This window comes from Protomyces lactucae-debilis (genome assembly GCF_002105105.1).
Source record: "Protomyces lactucae-debilis strain 12-1054 chromosome Unknown BCR37scaffold_7, whole genome shotgun sequence".
Classification (NCBI taxonomy): Eukaryota; Fungi; Ascomycota; class Taphrinomycetes; order Taphrinales; family Protomycetaceae; genus Protomyces; species Protomyces lactucae-debilis.
The window spans coordinates 540732-558251 of record NW_024467999.1 but is presented as its reverse complement, the minus strand read 5'-3'; the positions used below and the strand labels follow the sequence as shown (position 1 = coordinate 558251).

The following is a 17520-nucleotide window of genomic DNA, read 5'->3' as shown; positions in this document are numbered from 1 at the left end:
TCTCCATTGCTGCTCCCAACCGAACATGTCAGGTTCTGTGCCATTCGACGGAGAAGCATCGCGCTTTACAGATGAAGCACAGCGTGTCTTATCCCGCAGGTATGCTTTACCCGTCCCCGAGTGTCAGGTGCTAACAAGAAGAACCAGGGAAATTCAGGCAGAAGCAGGCGTTACATCCTTCTGGACGCCATCGTCCATCAAAAGCCCATCTTCGTTGGTGCGCTCGATTAGCCCAACGGATGAACGCAAGGGCCAGGAGGACCGGCCGTCCGCTGGCATTGCAGCCATTGGTACAGAGAGTCCCTATAGACGTGCACGAGCTGGTACTGTTCCATCTTCATTTGGTGCATCACCCGGAGGCGACATTGGTTCGCCTGCGGGAACTTTGAGCTTCAGTTCCTCTCCATTTCGGCCTGGCGCCATTTCACCATTGAGGACGAAGGCATCATTATCTGCATTGCCAGAGAGCTTGTCCCAGCAGCAGCTTTCCACGTCGCCCGCGTCCAACATCAGTTCGCCAGCAGCTTCCCGACTGCGTGGAAATAGCTTGACCTTGCCACAAAACAAGAACCCTTATTCGAATGCCTTTGGTCCAAGCATCTTTTCTTCCACCTGGTCAGGCCGTGCTGCGGGCAATGCAGCACAAGCCGCATCTCCGGCCGCTTCAACCTCATTCTCCAGGGATGATGAACAGACACCCATCAAAACGCTGGATTATCTTGGTCTTGCAGACACACCCACTCCTCCGCGCGCCATGGCGCCAACGGTCCCTGTGTATGGCTCTTCGCCACTGCCATTCATTGGAGATGGCAGCCGGCGCGATGCAAATCGTGTGCGATCTTACTCCGTCAACAACAAAGAAAAGTATGAAGATTTTGAGGAAGACTATGACAGTCAGCAAGCATACTACCAGGACATCTATCGCACAACGCCTGCGCGCCCACGTTCCCGCACTGCAGGTATTCTGGATTCGCCACCAGCCTTGCGCAGTCGCAATTACACGCCGTTGCAATCGCACATGGAGCACAACATCACGGCCGCTGATTTGAGCTTCGAGGAAGCAGATGGGTACGCAGACCATGGTGACGGCAGCTCAGGCTACATGCAGAACCAACCAACACGAGCGTTATGGCTCGGCAACGTGCCTGCCTCGACTCCATCAGCGGCATTGCTCGCCATGTTCTCGCCCTTTGGCAGTATCGAGTCCGCGCGTGTGCTGACACACAAGAGTTGTGCTTTTGTCAACTTTGACCAGCTAGACAGTGCAGTCGTTGCGCGTGGAACATTCAACGGCAAGGAACTTTTCCCTGGCGTCGGACCTATCCGCATCGGCTTTGCCAAGGTTCCCGCACCAAATGCTTCGGTATCGCCTGAACCATACCTCAACCTGGACAGCAATGGCGCAGCAGAGGATGCCTCCAAGCCGCCTACAATTGCCAGCATTGCCGAAGAGTTGCAAGCCTTGCTAGATAAGTTTGAGACGCCCGACCATGAAAGCAAGGCCGCCAAGGCGTTGATCGCCAGCAGTATCGAGCACTCGCGCATCTACAAGGGTATTTCTGCACCCAATGAGGCGGCCACGAACCGTAAGTTTGATGCGCCTCGCCTGCGTGACATCCGCAAGCGCATCGATGCAGGTGTATTGGCTCCAGATGAGCTCGAGGGACTCGCCCTGGAGATGCTTGATGAGGTCGCAGAGCTTTCATCCGACTATCTTGGCAACACTGTCGTGCAAAAGCTATTTGAGAATTGTACAACTGCAACCAAGATTAAGATGTTGAAGCGGATCGGACCTGCCCTTGCAGAGACAGGCATCCATAAGAATGGAACGTGGGCTGCTCAAAAGATCATCGATGTCGCCCAGACGCCTGAAGAGAAGTGGCTCATTGTCGACTCGCTCCGAACGTATATTCCAGCTCTTTTCTTGGACCAGTATGGCAACTATGTCGTTCAGTGCTGTCTCAGATTCGGATCAGAATACAACAGCTTCATTTTCGAGGCCATGCTGAGCAATACCTGGGAAATAGCGCAGGGTCGTTTCGGTTCCAGAGCCATGCGCGCTTGTCTTGAGAGCAACGATTCGACTGAAGTTCATCAAAGGCTCATCTCTGCTGCCATAGTATTGCACAGTGTCCAATTGGCCACCAACACAAACGGGGCTCTGCTGCTGACTTGGTTGCTTGATACTTGTACGCTTCCAAAGAGGTTCAGTGTGCTTGCATCAAAACTGGCTCAGCATATCGGGCCACTTTGCACGCACAAGCTGGCGTCGCTGACCATCCTCAAAATTATGAATCAACGGCAAGAGACAGGAGCACGAGAAACTCTGCTCAATGCCTTGTTCTTCAGTGACGATGCTAGCATCTTGGACGATGTTATCAGGGATGCTGTCGGAGGACCTGGTTTCATTTTCAAAATTTTGAATACGCCCTTCCTGGACCCAGATCTGCGCACAAAGGCGATTGCACGCGTGAGGCAGACAATACAAAAGCAGAACATTCAACCAATAGGCCCATACAAGCGCTTACTGGACGAGGTAGGCTTGAGCGGTCGAGCCACTTTTGGTCAAGGTCAGGAGAATGTTCAACGCCACCCTCGGCATGCTTCACACGGACAGCAGCACTCCTACAATTCAAACTACTCGCAAGCGAATCCTCGAAGTGCCCATATTGATCATGCTACGCTGAGGGCCCTCGGAGAGCTCTCTTTGCAAAACAACAATTACGGCTCGGTGAACTCGCAGTCAATGCATCAACTCAGTCCTCTCCAATATCAGGCCATGTTGCAGCAGGGCATGCGACTGAGTCCCGGGCCCTATGGACCCCCTGGCACCTATTCAGTTCCTACTGGCACCCATGCACAGACAGCTGCTTTGAACGCTGCTCAAATCGCCGCCTATGGCGGTGACTCCTTCTACCAACCGATATATGGCGGCGGATATGCGCCTGTGATGCCACCTTATGGACGACGTCGTCAGTAACGATGTCCAGGCCGCTTATTTGCACGGTGCAAGTCACTTGATGACACATGAAATGACCACGAAAAGAGACAAAGAAAACAACGCAAGGCGCATGACAGTCCTTCAGTAGTGATACATCGGGCTCGATCCGTACCCAATGGCATTGATTCATAGAAGCAAATCTCACCCTTCAACATGGTCCACAAACGATTACTTTTGATAATTAGGTCTACAAGACATGATCATGACACTTCAGAGTACAATTATGCTGCAACGGCAACAGCACCAGGCAGGCCAAGCTCAATAGCAGCAGGACCGGCGAGGACCTGTGCGGGCACAATCATTGCACCTGAACCTTGACGGGTCAAGAGCGCATAAATCTGACCATCCAACATCGTGGAGGGTACTGTAGCTGTGACGGTCGAGCCAGAGGTGGTAGCGGGCACAAATACTGGTCCAGAGACACCAGAAATGAAGGCGACAAAGGCACCTGAAGCAGGAAGGCCAGTGGCAGGGGTTGTGAAGCTGGCTTGACGGCCAGAGAAGACCTGAGTGAAGCCGGTCAAACTGAGCGATGGGTAAGCCTTGACAGGAAGAGCAACATTGGTCGAAGGGCAAGCGGTGATGAAACCGGCTGCCAAGGTGTAGACACCGTTGAAGCCCAGAGGGGTGTCGTATGCTCCGGGGAATGGGCTGAGCTTCAGCTGAGCGCGAACATAGGCAGAGTGGCGCGATTCGACAGTCAAGATGGAAGCAGCTGCTGTGAGGTAAGCTGGGGTGGTGATGTTGGCAGCAGCGCCCAAGTAGGCTGAGATGCCGACACCTTCCAAAGTCTTGGAAAGTGACATGAAAGCACCAACGCTGTTGTAAGGGAAGTTGTAAGTGCAAGGGCTGACAGGGTTGGCGCCGGCCGCCGATAGGGCCTGAGTCAAGAAGGAGACGTGCGATGCCTCATCCTTGCCAATCTCCACGATGTTCTTGTACACTGTTGCATCGAAACCAGCTGCTGCAAAGTCGGCCTGCGAGTAGCGAGCAAGAGCACCCTTGTAAAATGCATTCTCGAGATGCTCGAGTGTCAATGCGTAGTTGAGGATGGCGGCATCATTGACGCCGGCCTGATTTTGTCGCTTCTCAACTGGGGAAGCAACTGCGAGGGAGAAGAGAGAGAAGATGGTAGCAGACTTCATGGTTGTGATGGTATGATTTGTGCAACGGTGGCTGAATGTGCCTCCTTATGTACTCGACAGGAACCATGAAGAGTGTCACTACAGTGACTACACCTCACCAGGCTTCATCACGATAATCTCCACACGTTCTTCTTTGGGATGCTGCGTGTAAGCAGCGTGTCTCAACTTGCCTGAGGTTTCCTTCGTATGTGCCGTATATGGATTGGCCCTGTGGAAGGCGTGCGGATGGCGACGGCCACCTTTGGCTATTCCAGTCATGACCTCAGTGATGTGTCTACTCGTAGCAGTGTAGTGTCGACATGCACAGTTTCCATTGGGCGAGCCTGCTGCCTGCGGAGTCGGCCTGACCGGCACCGCCCTGATCCACCACAGCAACGTTTTTTGACAGATGGTGGCGCCCGCTCTAGAATCCTCAAAATCGCAGCGCCGGCCACGTCACGGCGTCAATGCTACGACCCGAGATCAGGCACTGACGCGTGTGCCGACACTGCCGAGCCCGTAGTGGAGAAGCCTTGACGATCAGGACTCGTGCTTCAGCACAGCTGGACCTGAGCTGGTAGAACTACGCCTGCCAGCATAGAAGCAGCTAAGGAGCTCAAGTACGACAAATGCCTTGTGCTCTTAAAGGTACGTTACATCGATCTGTCGCCACTCAAGTAAGTCAAGTCAGAGTCAAGTGGTATCCCCGCAGCATATTCCGAGACAGCATTTCTAGCATTTAGCACTTTCTCCGGCATTGACGAATTGCTTCGCACCACTATTGCCGAAACCCGACGGGCGTCCAGGCGCCGTCAACTTCTAGAAAGCAGATACAGCTGATTGTACATTGCTCCTCTCGTGTCTATCGCTCCAATCATGTATGTCATGGCATGGCTTCAAAGGCCGCTACTGCAATTGAGCCGTGTGTGCCGGCAGCTGCGGCGAAGAAATGGGGATTTGCACACGTTGCGAAAATTTGAGGTCACAATGACCACACGGATGCCACAGCCTTCAATGGCAGTAGCATTGTAGTCTGCCTACGGTTACAAGTCGTTCCTCGCCATGTGCACCAAACCGATTGCTGGGACAATGCTGTGCTAGGCATGTGAGAAGTACTGACGAGCAATTCACAACTGCTAAGGAAAATCTTGGCAGTGGTGACAGGAAAGGCAACTGCTGTCCAAAACCATCAGCCATCAATTCCATTTGTTGGTAGCCAGTACTCTGCTTCTCTGCCCTGTTCATCGATCCACAGCATGGACGAGCCGACAAGGTCGTCGAGAACAGACCTTGCTCTCTCTTTTTGCCAACCGAGATTGAGCCGAAGCATACTTGCCGAGACATAGCCAACAATCTAAGGGGTTGTTAGTCAACAGTGATGAAAGCATTGTTCATACTTGTGCTGCTTGCAAGACAGTAGATTGATCTGCATTCAGTTCCTTTGGCACACTTCGTATCATCTGTTTTGAGCCCACATGAATGACCTCAAAGCCGGAATCCAGAATCTCGAGACTCTGTACTGCACGGACAACATCATCTCTGCTGTTAGTTTGAGACGAAATGCATCTCTAATTGACGTACGCTCCGACTTCTGCAGCACCAAACTTCTTGTTCTTGTCATTGAGCACGTTGGTGGCAGCGTCGACACTCATGATGCCCCCGTTTTCTGGCCGTGTCCGGCGGCACACTTCAACCACTTGGACAGCGAGATCAAAGTAGATAGCACCCAAGCCGAGCTCAGCTGTCCAGTCTGCTTGACCACTAGGAACTGACGAGGAAAGTGGGTCAATGCCGACCACATTGCACATGCGTGTAAACTCTGCACGGAACTCTGGATTGGCGTGTATTTTGGCAGAATGGGTCGAAGAAAAGGCAGCTAGCGCCTGCTGAAAGGTCTCGAGCTGATTAGATAGTTGCACATGCTGACTTTTGATCATGTCATTGCCAACAGACTTGAAGCGCGCGTCTGTCTCTTCTTTGTCGAAGGACGCAAGACCTGCGCGTTTCTTCATGATGCTCAGCTAGTCATGCGAAGCTGCCGAGTGGCTTAGAACGAGCTATAGGGAGCACTGAGCAGGCTGTATTCCGAAACCTGGTTCGAGGGGTTTGGTTCAGGGTGTTCAGGAGGGAGCCAGTCAGTCGCCTTGAGCCTGCCGGAAATTTCACAAGCCAGAAGCAGAAGACGACACCAACCTCCCGACTCGTCAACACAGTGAACACACACAAATAGCGACGCTCTCTTGCTCGCAGCCCACTCCGCAGGCGCCACCTCTTCTTGGCCTTCTCTGCTGTGCCTTGTACACATTGCGCGCAGCGAGCGACAGAGGTGCTGCGAAGACCGGAATATCGTCACCCATCTGTGCCCTTTCGTGTCATCCAGTTGGCACCGTCAAGGCCGGCTCTCTTTCTCTTTCAATTCTTTGGCCGCGCATCTATTTCTAGAAGCCGGAAGCGCAAGGCGGTGCAGCTTTTTAGACCGGTTCATTAACCTTTCAAGCGAAGCGTGTACAGCGAGGCCGCTTGCGTGAATACGACAATATGGACGCTCGGCAGGGCAAATCTTCCATGATCCGGCGGTCCAATTCGATGTCAAGTAGCAGTCATCGCCGGCGGACACGAAGTATCGATTCGAGTCAATTCCAAGCAGACGAAGTACCGCTAGATGAAGACGCTGCGCGGTGGGCAGAAGTCATCCGTCAACGGCGCTTGTCGAAGCGGAAAAAGGTCGAAGATGAGGACGCCGTGATGGTGGGAACGCGCGTTAGTGAGGGTCACACCAACTGGGTCACGGCTTACAACATGCTCACGGGCATTCGAGTGGCGGTAAGTGATGAAGACACACTCAATTTAATGCTGACAGACAGACTTCGCGGTGCAATGCCAAAGTGGACCGAGAATTGACCGATATGGATTTTGCTGCGCGGCATAAGCTTACGTTTGATCTTGCGGGCAACGAACTTACCCCTTCTGCGCGGTATGATTTTAAATTCAAGGACTACGCTCCCTGGGTGTTCCGGCATCTTCGCGCAGAGTTCTGCATAGATCCTGCGGACTATCTTATGTCCCTGACTGGCAAATACATCTTGAGCGAGCTGGGCTCCCCTGGCAAGTCTGGGTCCTTCTTTTACTTTTCGCGCGATTATCGGTTCATTATCAAGACACTTCACCATGCGGAGCACAAATTCTTGAGGCGAATACTGAGACAGTACTACGATCATGTCAAAAAGTATCCCAACACGATGATTTCGCAATTCTATGGTCTCCATCGCGTCAAGACAAGCTTTGGCAAAAAGATTCACTTTGTGGTGATGAACAACCTCTTTCCGCCGCATATGGACATTCACGCGACATACGATTTGAAGGGCTCTACGGTAGGGCGCATTTTCTCGGAAGAGTCCAAGAAGAAGAACCCTCGCGGCACTCTGAAGGATCTCAACTGGCTAGGCAACGATGAGCGGCTCAAGCTCCCGTCAGCAAAGCGGCCCGCATTTGTCGAGCAATTAGAAGCGGATGTCAAGCTTCTTGCTCAGCTCGGTATTATGGACTATTCTCTACTTTTGGGCATCCACAGAATGAAAGAGGCAGCCGCATTTTCGCCTCCAACGAGTCCCTTGGCTCTGCAAAATGACAGTTCCAATGGTGCACCACTTGTTCGGACGCCTTCTGTTTCTGGTCAAGCCTACCGTAGACGCGACTTACGGCGCATGGTGACCCCACAGGGCTCGCCTATTACCCTCGGACAGTTAAACGCTCATGGCCCTCCTGGCCCTCATACACGGACCAACAATGTTGCAGGAATCGATCGCCAATTGCAAGCTCCTCCACTGACAGCGATTGCGTCCGAGTCAGATATTGGTATCGTACACAGTGAGGGAATGCGGCATAATCTGTTTTATCAGTTTGAAGGTGGCATACGCTCAGAAAATTGTGATGGTACACCTGGCGACGTTGTCTACTACCTAGGCATCATCGACTTGCTGACACGGTATGGCACACGCAAGCACCTGGAGCACTTCTTCAAAGGTTTAGGAAAACCGGCCGAGTATAAAAAGCAGATCAGTGCAGTTCCGCCGCAGGATTATGCCAAGCGCTTCCGAGACTTTATCTCTGCCATGACCAAGAAGCCAAATGAAATTAAGGAAGGTCGTCTGAAGAGGACACCAAGTGCTGTAGCGCTGGACTCGGCGATGCGCGAGCTCGAGCGTGAACACGCTGATGAGCACTCTCAAGCGGCCGGTCCAGTGATGTCTCCCGTCTTGCAACGCAATCCCGATATTATCCTGCCTGTGCTGGAAGAAGGTGCTCCTCAATCGCCAACGACACAGGCGGGGCCAAAGTCACCGACTTCAAGCAAACGGCGCAGTCAGGAATTGGCGGCTCCTGGCGCTCGCAATTCGAACGATGATGATGAGACTCAGAAAGAATTGTATTTGAATGACAAGCCCAAAGTCGTCGGCAATAGCCCTTCAGTCAGGACAGAAGCAGATGTCAGCGGAGGAACGGATAGCCATGATTCCGGACTTGCCTCGAGCTTGGATTGTCTGCCAGAAGTACCGGAAGAGCCTTCACGAGAGTCCTCCATCAAGAGGCCGACGAAGGAAGCATTACGGATCTTGACGCCTGCGAGTCCTCCGACTGCTCTGGAACTGGCGCCCGCACTCGAACGCGATCCCCGGCTCTCTACAGAAACCCTGACCAATGGCAAGACTCTACTAGCCACGTATGAGCTCAATGACAGCAATGTGGTGCAGCAACCAACGCCTCCTCGAACACAAGCTACGTCTCCCGCACTGAGCTCCAAAAGAGTATCAAATAAATCGCCCATCAAGGCTGCTAGGCGGCAAGGCATGCTCATGGAGAAGGCTGATATTGCGTACGAAGACGAAGGCTTTGAAGACGGCGCGGTCATGTCTCCGCGGCCTACAAAGACCATCTTGTCGACATGAGGATTGCATTCAACAGCATAGAGTGTACTCAGTTGTGCTCCCTTGGCAGTTTTCGTCTCCATCACCGCATTGTAACTTGTAATGTGCATTTCCACTGTAATCGTCTCACACTCTTGCATATCACACAGCATGTCAGCACGTATCGCCATTGTCACTTGCTCGCTTAGAGTCATGCTGTCTGTGTACTCGGGCTTGATGCATGGTCACGAGCGCAAGAAGCAAGATAGCGGAGCGTCACAAGCTTTAGCATTTCTGCTAATCAGCACGTTGGCCATGCTGTCCGTGTCACTGAGATCAATTCACTTGTATCGAATCTTACAGATGCCCTTGAGATGATATAGACGCGCGACGAAAAAGCTTCGACAAGTTGATGAATACAATATCTCTGTTCACAAGTGGAACTACTTCCCAGCAGTCAATTGGCCCGCTGTTAAGTTAGCTTGTCTAAAGAAGGTCGAAAGCTCACCGAGATCAGCCACACCTTGCACAACAGATGCTGGGAGCATGCCGATAATCTTATCGAGGAATCCGCCACCAGCAGGCGCTGGAGGTGCTGGTTGAGGATCAGCTACTGGAGCTGATAGAACAGGGAGCGACAGGAGTAGCATCAAAAGTCCACCCAATGAACTACTGGTCTTCATAGTGTATCTAGTGTTCACTCCTCTGCAGGCGCTTGCTTCTCAAATACATAGTCGAAGGCAGCTGAGCTTCTCAAAGTTTCAAACCGGACCTTGGAGCCGACGTCATGTTTCACATCTGTCTGTTAGCGGTGTTTACCAAACACTGGAGCTGGCGGACTCGGAGCGGGCGGGCAAAGAGACGGTCCAGTTGGATGATGGTTTTGCGTTCGATGCTCCTGATTCATTGCGCTGTGCACGAAGATTGAATGTCGCCATCTGAAAAGGCTTCAAGGCGACCACGACCAGGACACCCGACTGGCGTGAACTCTCCGCGATATGACTCGTCCACGATCGGCTGGCGACCTATAGAATGACTCTACTCAGACATTCGGTAGAGCATAGATTCCGGATATGAGCGAACCAAATCAGGATCTGCATTCAATCGACGGCGGATCAATTGAAGAAGATGAACCCATCCTGAAATACTCGCGCTTCCTTGATGGTAGTTTGGCCACCGTGACAGGGCGCGACACAGTCAGTGCCCTTGCTATCTGCAAAACGCTTTTCGTCATCGGTTCGCACAACGGTATTGTGTACATCTTCGACATACGCGGCACGCTCGTCAAGCAATATCGCGCCCACTCGGCCGCGATCGCATCAGTGTCCATCGACCGCGAAGGAACGACAGTGGCGAGTGGCGGCATCGATGGGCGTGTTGTTGTCTACAGCTTGGTGAAGAAAGAAAGCATACTGTATGACTTCAAGAGACCTGTACAGACAGTGGCGGTGGACCCAGAATACAATCAGAATGCGAAGGGTCGCATCTTGTCTGGCGGTCTTGCTGGAAAGCCGACACTCAGTGAACGTGGTTGGCTAGGCAACAAGGAGACTGTGCTGGAAGGGAATGAAGGGCCCATACTGGAGTCTGCATGGCACGGTCGTCTGGCTGCTTGGGCTAATGATGCTGGCGTGCGCGTCTACGATACGCTCAACATGCGCATGGTAGGTCTCGTTCGTCGCCGTCCGGATAGTCCGCGAGCGGATCTCTTCCGATGTCGTCTGCTTTGGCAAGACTCGGAAACGCTGATCATCGGCTGGTACACCCACATCACCAAAGTTGTGATTCATGAGGGTGTCAACAAGGTCCTGAGCCTTGAGACTACTGTCAATATGAAGTTGGACTGTATCGTCTCTGGCCTTGCCATGATGCAAAACAATCTGCTAGTTTTGGCATACCTTGCAGATCTGGGAGAGGCTGAAGATATGCGCCGTGGCAATGCTCAACGGCCGGAACTCCGCATCATCAACGATTCGTTTGAGGAAGTATCAGATGATGCATTGGGGTTGAAGGGCTATGAGAAGCTCCTACCGAATGATTACGCTTTGGTGGCACACCCAACTGAGAAGTCATTCATTGTCTCCAGCCCTGAAGATATCATCACAGCGAGGGAGCGAGACGCGGAAGATCACGTTCGCTGGCTAGTCGAGAACAGCAAGTTTGAAGATGCTCTCGCAGCGTGTGCGGGACTGCCGAGTCCGCCAACGGAGCTCTCCTTTGCCATGATTGGATCACAGTACATGGACCACTTGCTGCAAGACAAGAACTTTGAGCGTGCGGCTAGTTTGGCGCCTCGTGTTCTCCTCGAAGATGCTGACGCATGGGAGAAGCAGGTATTCCTCTTTGCTGAGCATGACCAGCTCGAGACTCTGACGCCCTTCATTCCAGTGGCAAACCCCATACTCAGCTCTACAGTGTACGAAATGGCTCTCGGGCATTACGTGAAGTCCAATCCGGAAATGCTGCTTGACACCATCAAGCGCTGGCCTCCGGAGATCTACAATACCGAGGACATACTCAGCACAATTGTTTACGCCTTGTCGGAGAGAGGTAATACTATCTTGACCGAATGTATGGCAGAATTGTATCTCAAGACCGACAGACCAAGGGAAGCGTTGCCATACTTTCTTGCTCTTGGTAAGTCTGAGAGCTTTGACATTATCCGTCAATATCACTTATTCGACGCAATTCAAGAAGACGTACTGCAACTTGTTACGATTGATGCTCCCGCCGCCGATTCTGATGTCAAGGCAGGAAAGCTTGCCAACAGTCAAGCCATCGATATGCTTGTTCAGCATACACACTCCATTCCGATGCACAAGGTTGTGGCGCAATTGCAGACGAGGCCTGCTCTGCTGTATTGCTATTTTCGCGCCGTGCTGGCTTACGACGCCAGTCTTGCGAGCGACTTTACCGATTTACAAGTCAAGCTGTATGCTGAATACGATCGCGAACGATTGATGGAATTGCTTAAGAACACAACGGGCTACTCCCTCGAACGAGCCATCGAAGAATGTGAACGACGCGAGTATATCCCAGAATTGGTCTTTATTCTTGGCAAGACTGGCAATAGCAAACGTGCCTTGCAGCTGATTATTGAAAAGCTCGAGGATGTGAGTCAGGCCATTGCATTTGCCACGCAGCAGTCGGATCCCGATCTATGGGAGGACCTGGTGGCTTATTCGCTCGACAAGCCTCCGTTCATTCGCGGCCTGCTAGAGGCTCCGGGCATCGCTGTTGATGCGGTCAGTCTATTGAGGCGGGTGCCAAAAGGGCTCCGCATCGAAGGTCTCAAGGAGACACTGGAAAAGGTCTTTTCTGATGCGGACTTGCAGCTGTCCTTGTCGACAGGGGGTGGCAATATCCACGCAGCGCATGCAGCCGCCTTGTCACGAAAGCTTCAACAACAGCAACGACGCGGAACACGCATGGAGCCTGCAGACGTGCTGACGGCACTTGGTTTCAATAGCCTCACTGAAGCTCGCCCAAGATCACGGCGCGGGCAAGAAGACATGTTTAGTCTCGCGAGAGAGGAACTTTTCGTCTTTCTTGACGGCGTTCGGAGGGTTCCGCGATTACAGCTTGAGGAGAAGAGAGGAGAGGCGGGTGCAATTGGGCGTGCATCTGCGGCGCTACCTGCGTCCGGTATCCGTCCAGCGCGTTCGCGCCACAAGAAGCAACATCAAACCATGTCTGCAAAGATGACACTGTGTGCAGTCAATCGAAATCGTTTGCTAGAGGCAGTAGAGCAGGGATGATAAGTTAGTATGGACGATACTAGAAAACAAAACAGCGCACTCGCACATAGATATAAAAATGAACCATGAACCTATCCCTACTCGGCGCCGTCAATTGAGTCCTCGTCCAGCAGCTCAAATTCTGATTCGTCACTGAGCTGAATCTCGTCATCAGAAGGCAGAGTCTCAATATCATCAATGTTGTGGCCTAGCTGAGACCTGGCCTCGGATGCATCAGAAGATAAGGTTCCGTGAGGGTCGACCTTGGGAAGCTCCATAGAGGCGCTCGGGAACACGAGTCGAGAGCCGAGTGATTGGAAAGATTGAGAGCTGCCGCTCGTAGTGACTCGGGCGGCACAATCATCAGCGATAGGTGTCTGGACGTCCACATCCATCCAGAGGCGAGGACCAAACTTGTTGCCATCTGCTGTGCAAAGCTGCCAGTAAGAGATGACATTGTCTTGCACCTCTGTTGGTGCGTGGAGCATGACGGAAATTGTCGTTGAGCCACCGGGAGCGACTGTTTCAGTGGTACGTAGCTGTGGCGTAGCAGACTGTCCAGCGACTTCGACGGCTTGCATAGCTGCACCGCCGATGAAGCATGCCGACACACCTACTGGCCAAGCGTGCGAGCCAGTGTTCTTCATGGACCATTGCTTTACCAAGGTGCTGCCAGGCGAAATGGTGCTGCCGTCAGGGATAGTCAGGTCTTCCATGAATGTTGCTTCTAGAGGCAGGTAAGCCGGGATGGGATGATGCTCAGCAACAGAGCTAGACGTCTCAACGGACTTGACCTGGTCAGTGGCCTTGTCGACAGACTGGTTGCCATTCGTGACATTGAAGACCTCGCGCACCACGGGTGTGACGATCATGTCGTGTCCACTCTTGTGAGCCGACCTGTCGGTGTCAAACCGCTTGCCAGAGCACGACCAGCACAGATCATAATTCTGGCACGACACACAGGTAGCACGTAAACCAGTATCAATGGGCTCGTGGCACTCGTTACACTCAAAGCCAACTCCTGCTAGAATATCGGCTTCAACCTCCTTCAAGATATTAGCCTTAACCACGGGCATGCTGGCGTTGTCGACAAGACGATTGTAGCGTACAAAGGTGTGGTCAGGTTTGTGCTTGACTGAAAGGAAGCAAGTGCTGCACAAATCGTAGTCGTTGCAGGATGCACACATGTATCGATGTCCAGTGACTTGCTTGTCGCATCCATCGCAGATGACTGTGAAGTGCTGGACGGGCGTCTCTTGGCTGGGTTTGACGGGTTTTTGGAGTTTTGCATGAGACTGCTTTGGCGAAGAGGTCTCTTGCGCCTTTTCAGAGGTCGATCCGACGGCAGATTGCTTGACAGCCGGCGAATCGGTTTCCTTTGCTGTGCTCTCGGGAGACGAAACAGCAACGCTGGTGACTGTAGCAGATGAAGCGTTCGATGAGGCGAGCGACACAGAGGACTTGGCAGGCGAGGAGTGCTGCATGGGGCTGCTAAAGACTGGTCGAGAAGGAGGCGTCAAGATCTTCTGAGCCTGTCCAAAGAGTACCTTGGATCGAGCTGGGGAGAACGCCACCTTCATCTTGATGAGCGGATGGGAAGGATCATGCTTATTGAGTGGATGAGCCTCGCAAGCGCCGCAAAGGTCGAAGTCTGGGCACAACGTACACTTGTAGCGTGCTCCAGCGATGAACTTGTTGGAGTTTCTACAGAGTGCGCCATCGCACATGATGCCGTTGTGCATGACTTGAACGACCTTCTTCGTAGGAGCCAGAATGACATCGTCAGAGATGCGCACAAAGCGGTGAGTGCCATGAGTCTTGACAACGTCTTCGAAACAAGGCGCACACATATCAAAGTCCGGGCAAGCCAAGCACTTGAATCGCAGTCCAGAGATTGCAGAGTTGCAGTGGTCGCAGACTGCATTGTGTCGGAAAGGAACAGATTCTTTCTCGACGTGCTTGTGAACGCCACGATGATAAGGGCCGTGAGTGTGGTCTCTGCCATGCCTTCCGTAATGTCCAGGTGTGCACACTGCACCGAGTTGTTTGGTTTGCTCAACGAGCTGAGTGACGACGTCCGTCAGTGCCTTTTGCTGCAAGACATGCTCGGCATGTGCATTCACCAGACGATCCGAAACAGCGACGATTTTACCCATCTGCGCAGTGTTTCTGGAGAGAGCTACCGCCATGTTTTCCAGGGACTTGTCGTTAGGATCATAGGTGCTTGTTGTCTTTTCAGCAAGTTCTTTGGATGCCAAGGCGCTTGGCATGGGTGCAGATGTAAGCAAATCAATTACTTCCGTTGCTGGTGTGGCAGGCGCGACATGCTTGGGTGCTTCTGCAGCATCGCCGGCAGCATTGAGCAAAGCGTCGCCTTCCATTTTAGCGGACTCTGGTTCACGCTGCGAAGGCTGCAACAAAAGTCGAGCGCGCTTCTGTTTTAAGATTTGCGAGCTATGCACTTTGAGGTCGAGTGGCACAAAAATCTTGGTGCCAGAGACGCGCACAAGCAGCTGCAAGTCGTCTTTGTCAAAATTGAATGTCTTTTCTTTTGGGGCGAGTTGTTGCGCGAGCTGTTGCTGAACCTGTACGTGTGTGAGTACTGGATATAGCGATGCGCCGGGCGAGGGACTTACATTGAGAGGGCTAGAACCTGGGAAGAACAATGGAACAGGCAGCTGGATGCGATGCGTGCCTCCGGCGGTGACCTTGACGGAGATCTGGCTCATGCTTGGCTGCGAGCGGTGTCTGGTTGGAGGTGCGCGGTGATTGTCGTCGTCGTCAGCCTCCTCGCCCAAATTTGGTGGGGAAGCTCCAGCTCTACTTCTACTACTTGCACTCAGTGACTCAGATAATTGACTCGATCTACGGTGCACTAGCTCTGCCATGAAGGATGCTCGCTGCCAAGGCTACTCTCAGGAATGCAGAGCCATGTACAGTACTGCTGCAACGACTTAGGCCCTCGGCTGGCTTCACTGTAGGCCTCACTCTGGGCGAGCTTGTTGAGTCGGCTCCTGGACAGCTTCATCCTCCGATCGTCGAGTTGCGTGGACGCAGTGGATCGGGAAAGACGCATCTCTTGTACATGCTCGCTATTGAAGCGTTAGTGGGTGGGACAGGAGTCGTGTACTTTGATGCAGAAGGCACCTTTGACATACTCCGGTTCTCTCATCTCCTGCGACAGCATGTGGATCCCTTTGCTGCAGATGGGGTCTTGAAAAATCTGGTCGTCTTCCAGCCTCAGTCAGCATCAGAGATGCTCGCTAATGCCAAAAGCCTGCGACAGTCCATCGCCGTACTACAACGCGACGTGCCTGTCCGCTTGATCCTGGTAGACAGCATCAGCAGCTTTTTTTGGCAAGCCAAAACACTCCTTCCAGTCATTGTCGAAGCGCTTCGAGATGTCGCAAAAGCCGTGCATGCAACGGTCTTCATCACAAATTGGCAGATTGGATGGCAGCACTTTTCAGTGGCAAAAGCAGTGCGTCTAGAAGTTGAGAAGAAGGAGGTGTTGCAATTCACGCAGGGTATAGAGCAGGCGCTCAACACGGCAGATGCACGCGCAGAGGTACTTGCTCGAGGGTTGTCTTACATCAAGAACGCGGGGGGCAATAGACAGACTTTTTGCATCAAAGATCAAGCAAGTATGGTATGAACCATTTGCCTAGTATACGACTGAAAGGTGACCGATAAATCTAAGATGCATTGGTAGAGCCCGAGCCTGGTGCATGAGGGGGTGGTGTCTTGCCAGGGCCGTGGATAGGATGTCCGGCTGTGCCAATTGCACTAGTGTGCTGCTTACCGTCAAAATGACTTCCTTCCATTGTCACTGGGGTGCCTGGACGCTCTTCTCGGGAAACGACCGTGCCTCCACTGACCGATCCGTGCTTCTTCATAAAAGCCTCCATTGTGATGGTAGGCTCCACCGTGGCCTCATGAACCACGGGCTTTTCGTGAATGATCTCGTCTGCGTTGTCAGCACGATACAACTATGCATAGCCAGGCTTACGAATGGGCACAGTCGTGTGGATCACCTCTTTTTGGACAACATCGCGCTGGATGACAGGCTGAATGGTTTCATGCACATGGTGATGCGTGGTGTCGGACCTGCTGGTAAGCCGAGCTCAGACATACAAAAGCGCATTACCCAATTGCAGCTGCCTCGATCTTGGAGTACTGCGTTGGTTCTTGGGTGGTGGTGCTCGTGTAAGCTTGCTTTTGTTCCTCCAAAGCACGCTTCGATCGCTCAGACATCTCTTCTGTGCGCTGCTTCTCCACCACAGGTAAAATTTTGTGTGTATGCTTCTCCTCCAGCTCGACATGTTCCGTGACTGGCTGAACACGCTGCTGTTCATGAACCACATGGTGTTCGCGCTCCACGACCGTTTGTTGCTCTTCTCGAACGATCGGCTGGATGTGTTCTTGCACAACGCTAGGTGCAATCTCCTCGACAATGTCTGTCGTTGCGCGATCCAGCTTTTGGTTCGTGTCGGAGGTCTGGGAGGTGTGAAGGTCGCCAGCGCCAGCATTTGCGTTGGTAGTGGCAGGCGGGCTGTGAGACACATGGAGCGAATTTGTCTGGCCTCGCGAGCCGGTGTGCTGAGGTGAAGACATGATGAAGGGATGCTTGAGGGAGAGAAACACCGGGATGCAGAGGCCTGCTTTTTAAACTGCCCCTGCGATCCTATGACGATGGAGCATGCTCGATCGATCAAACAGCGGCATCATCGGCACAAGCTGGAGCTCGTCGACAG

At 52.7% G+C, this 17520-nt stretch overlaps 8 protein-coding genes across 8 annotated transcripts; 4 read left to right on the top strand and 4 right to left on the bottom strand.

Annotated features, from left to right (window-relative positions):
* Positions 1-25: 25 nt before the first annotated feature.
* BCR37DRAFT_392347 (armadillo-type protein) lies at positions 26-2980 on the top strand (the record flags this gene model as incomplete). The annotated part of the gene is made up of 2 exons (XM_040871139.1): positions 26-99; positions 142-2980. 2 exons carry the CDS (start codon positions 26-28, stop codon positions 2978-2980), a joined length of 2913 nt encoding a protein of 970 aa, XP_040726193.1.
* Positions 2981-3222: 242 nt separating this feature from the next.
* BCR37DRAFT_345861 (ferritin-like domain-containing protein) lies at positions 3223-4146 on the bottom strand (the record flags this gene model as incomplete). Its single annotated transcript, XM_040867642.1, has 1 exon — positions 3223-4146. The coding sequence occupies one exon, from the start codon at positions 4144-4146 to the stop codon at positions 3223-3225; it is 924 nt and encodes a 307-aa protein (XP_040726192.1).
* A 1168-nt stretch (positions 4147-5314) lies between these two features.
* Positions 5315-6137, bottom strand: BCR37DRAFT_392345 (putative ELL complex subunit Eap30; the record flags this gene model as incomplete). Its single annotated transcript, XM_040871138.1, has 3 exons — positions 5315-5479; positions 5523-5664; positions 5707-6137. The coding sequence occupies 3 exons, from the start codon at positions 6135-6137 to the stop codon at positions 5315-5317; spliced, it is 738 nt and encodes a 245-aa protein (XP_040726191.1).
* A 526-nt stretch (positions 6138-6663) lies between these two features.
* On the top strand, positions 6664-9071 carry BCR37DRAFT_392344 (uncharacterized protein; the record flags this gene model as incomplete). Its single annotated transcript, XM_040871137.1, has 2 exons — positions 6664-6948; positions 6990-9071. The coding sequence occupies 2 exons, from the start codon at positions 6664-6666 to the stop codon at positions 9069-9071; spliced, it is 2367 nt and encodes a 788-aa protein (XP_040726190.1).
* An 891-nt stretch (positions 9072-9962) lies between these two features.
* BCR37DRAFT_378907 (uncharacterized protein) lies at positions 9963-12852 on the top strand. The gene has a single exon (XM_040869150.1). The coding sequence runs from the start codon at positions 10103-10105 to the stop codon at positions 12785-12787; it is 2685 nt and encodes an 894-aa protein (XP_040726189.1). The 5' UTR covers positions 9963-10102; the 3' UTR covers positions 12788-12852.
* BCR37DRAFT_378906 (uncharacterized protein) lies at positions 12770-15525 on the bottom strand. The gene is made up of 2 exons (XM_040869149.1): positions 15403-15525; positions 12770-15351 (listed from the first exon to the last, which is right to left on the bottom strand). Exons 1-2 carry the CDS (start codon positions 15493-15495, stop codon positions 12865-12867), a joined length of 2580 nt encoding a protein of 859 aa, XP_040726188.1. The 5' UTR covers positions 15496-15525; the 3' UTR covers positions 12770-12864.
* Positions 15526-15559: 34 nt separating this feature from the next.
* BCR37DRAFT_378904 (P-loop containing nucleoside triphosphate hydrolase protein) lies at positions 15560-16695 on the top strand. The gene has a single exon (XM_040869148.1). It carries the CDS (start codon positions 15660-15662, stop codon positions 16419-16421), a length of 762 nt encoding a protein of 253 aa, XP_040726187.1. The 5' UTR covers positions 15560-15659; the 3' UTR covers positions 16422-16695.
* Positions 16391-17051, bottom strand: BCR37DRAFT_378902 (uncharacterized protein). Its single transcript, XM_040869147.1, has 3 exons — positions 16914-17051; positions 16776-16873; positions 16391-16733 (listed from the first exon to the last, which is right to left on the bottom strand). Exons 1-3 carry the CDS (start codon positions 17018-17020, stop codon positions 16462-16464), a joined length of 477 nt encoding a protein of 158 aa, XP_040726186.1. The 5' UTR covers positions 17021-17051; the 3' UTR covers positions 16391-16461.
* Between the last annotated feature and the right edge of the window lie 469 nt (positions 17052-17520).

What these genes read in the sequence shown, in the direction of transcription:
- BCR37DRAFT_378904 (XM_040869148.1), top strand. Translation starts at nt 15,660, where the DNA reads ATGCTCGCTGCCAAGGCTACTCTCAGGAATGCAGAGCCATGTACAGTA.
- BCR37DRAFT_378902 (XM_040869147.1), bottom strand. Translation starts at nt 17,020, where the DNA reads ATGTCTGAGCGATCGAAGCGTGCTTTGGAGGAACAAAAGCAAGCTTAC. An exon ending in ATCGAGGCAGCTGCAATTGG is followed by an intron (nt 16,874 to 16,913) that starts GTAATGCGCTTT and finishes GCTTACCAGCAG; the next exon opens with GTCCGACACCACGCATCACC. An exon ending in CCACACGACTGTGCCCATTC is followed by an intron (nt 16,734 to 16,775) that starts GTAAGCCTGGCT and finishes CTGACAACGCAG; the next exon opens with ACGAGATCATTCACGAAAAG.
- BCR37DRAFT_378907 (XM_040869150.1), top strand. Translation starts at nt 10,103, where the DNA reads ATGAGCGAACCAAATCAGGATCTGCATTCAATCGACGGCGGATCAATT.
- BCR37DRAFT_378906 (XM_040869149.1), bottom strand. Translation starts at nt 15,495, where the DNA reads ATGAGCCAGATCTCCGTCAAGGTCACCGCCGGAGGCACGCATCGCATC. An exon ending in CAGGTTCTAGCCCTCTCAAT is followed by an intron (nt 15,352 to 15,402) that starts GTAAGTCCCTCG and finishes ACACACGTACAG; the next exon opens with GTTCAGCAACAGCTCGCGCA.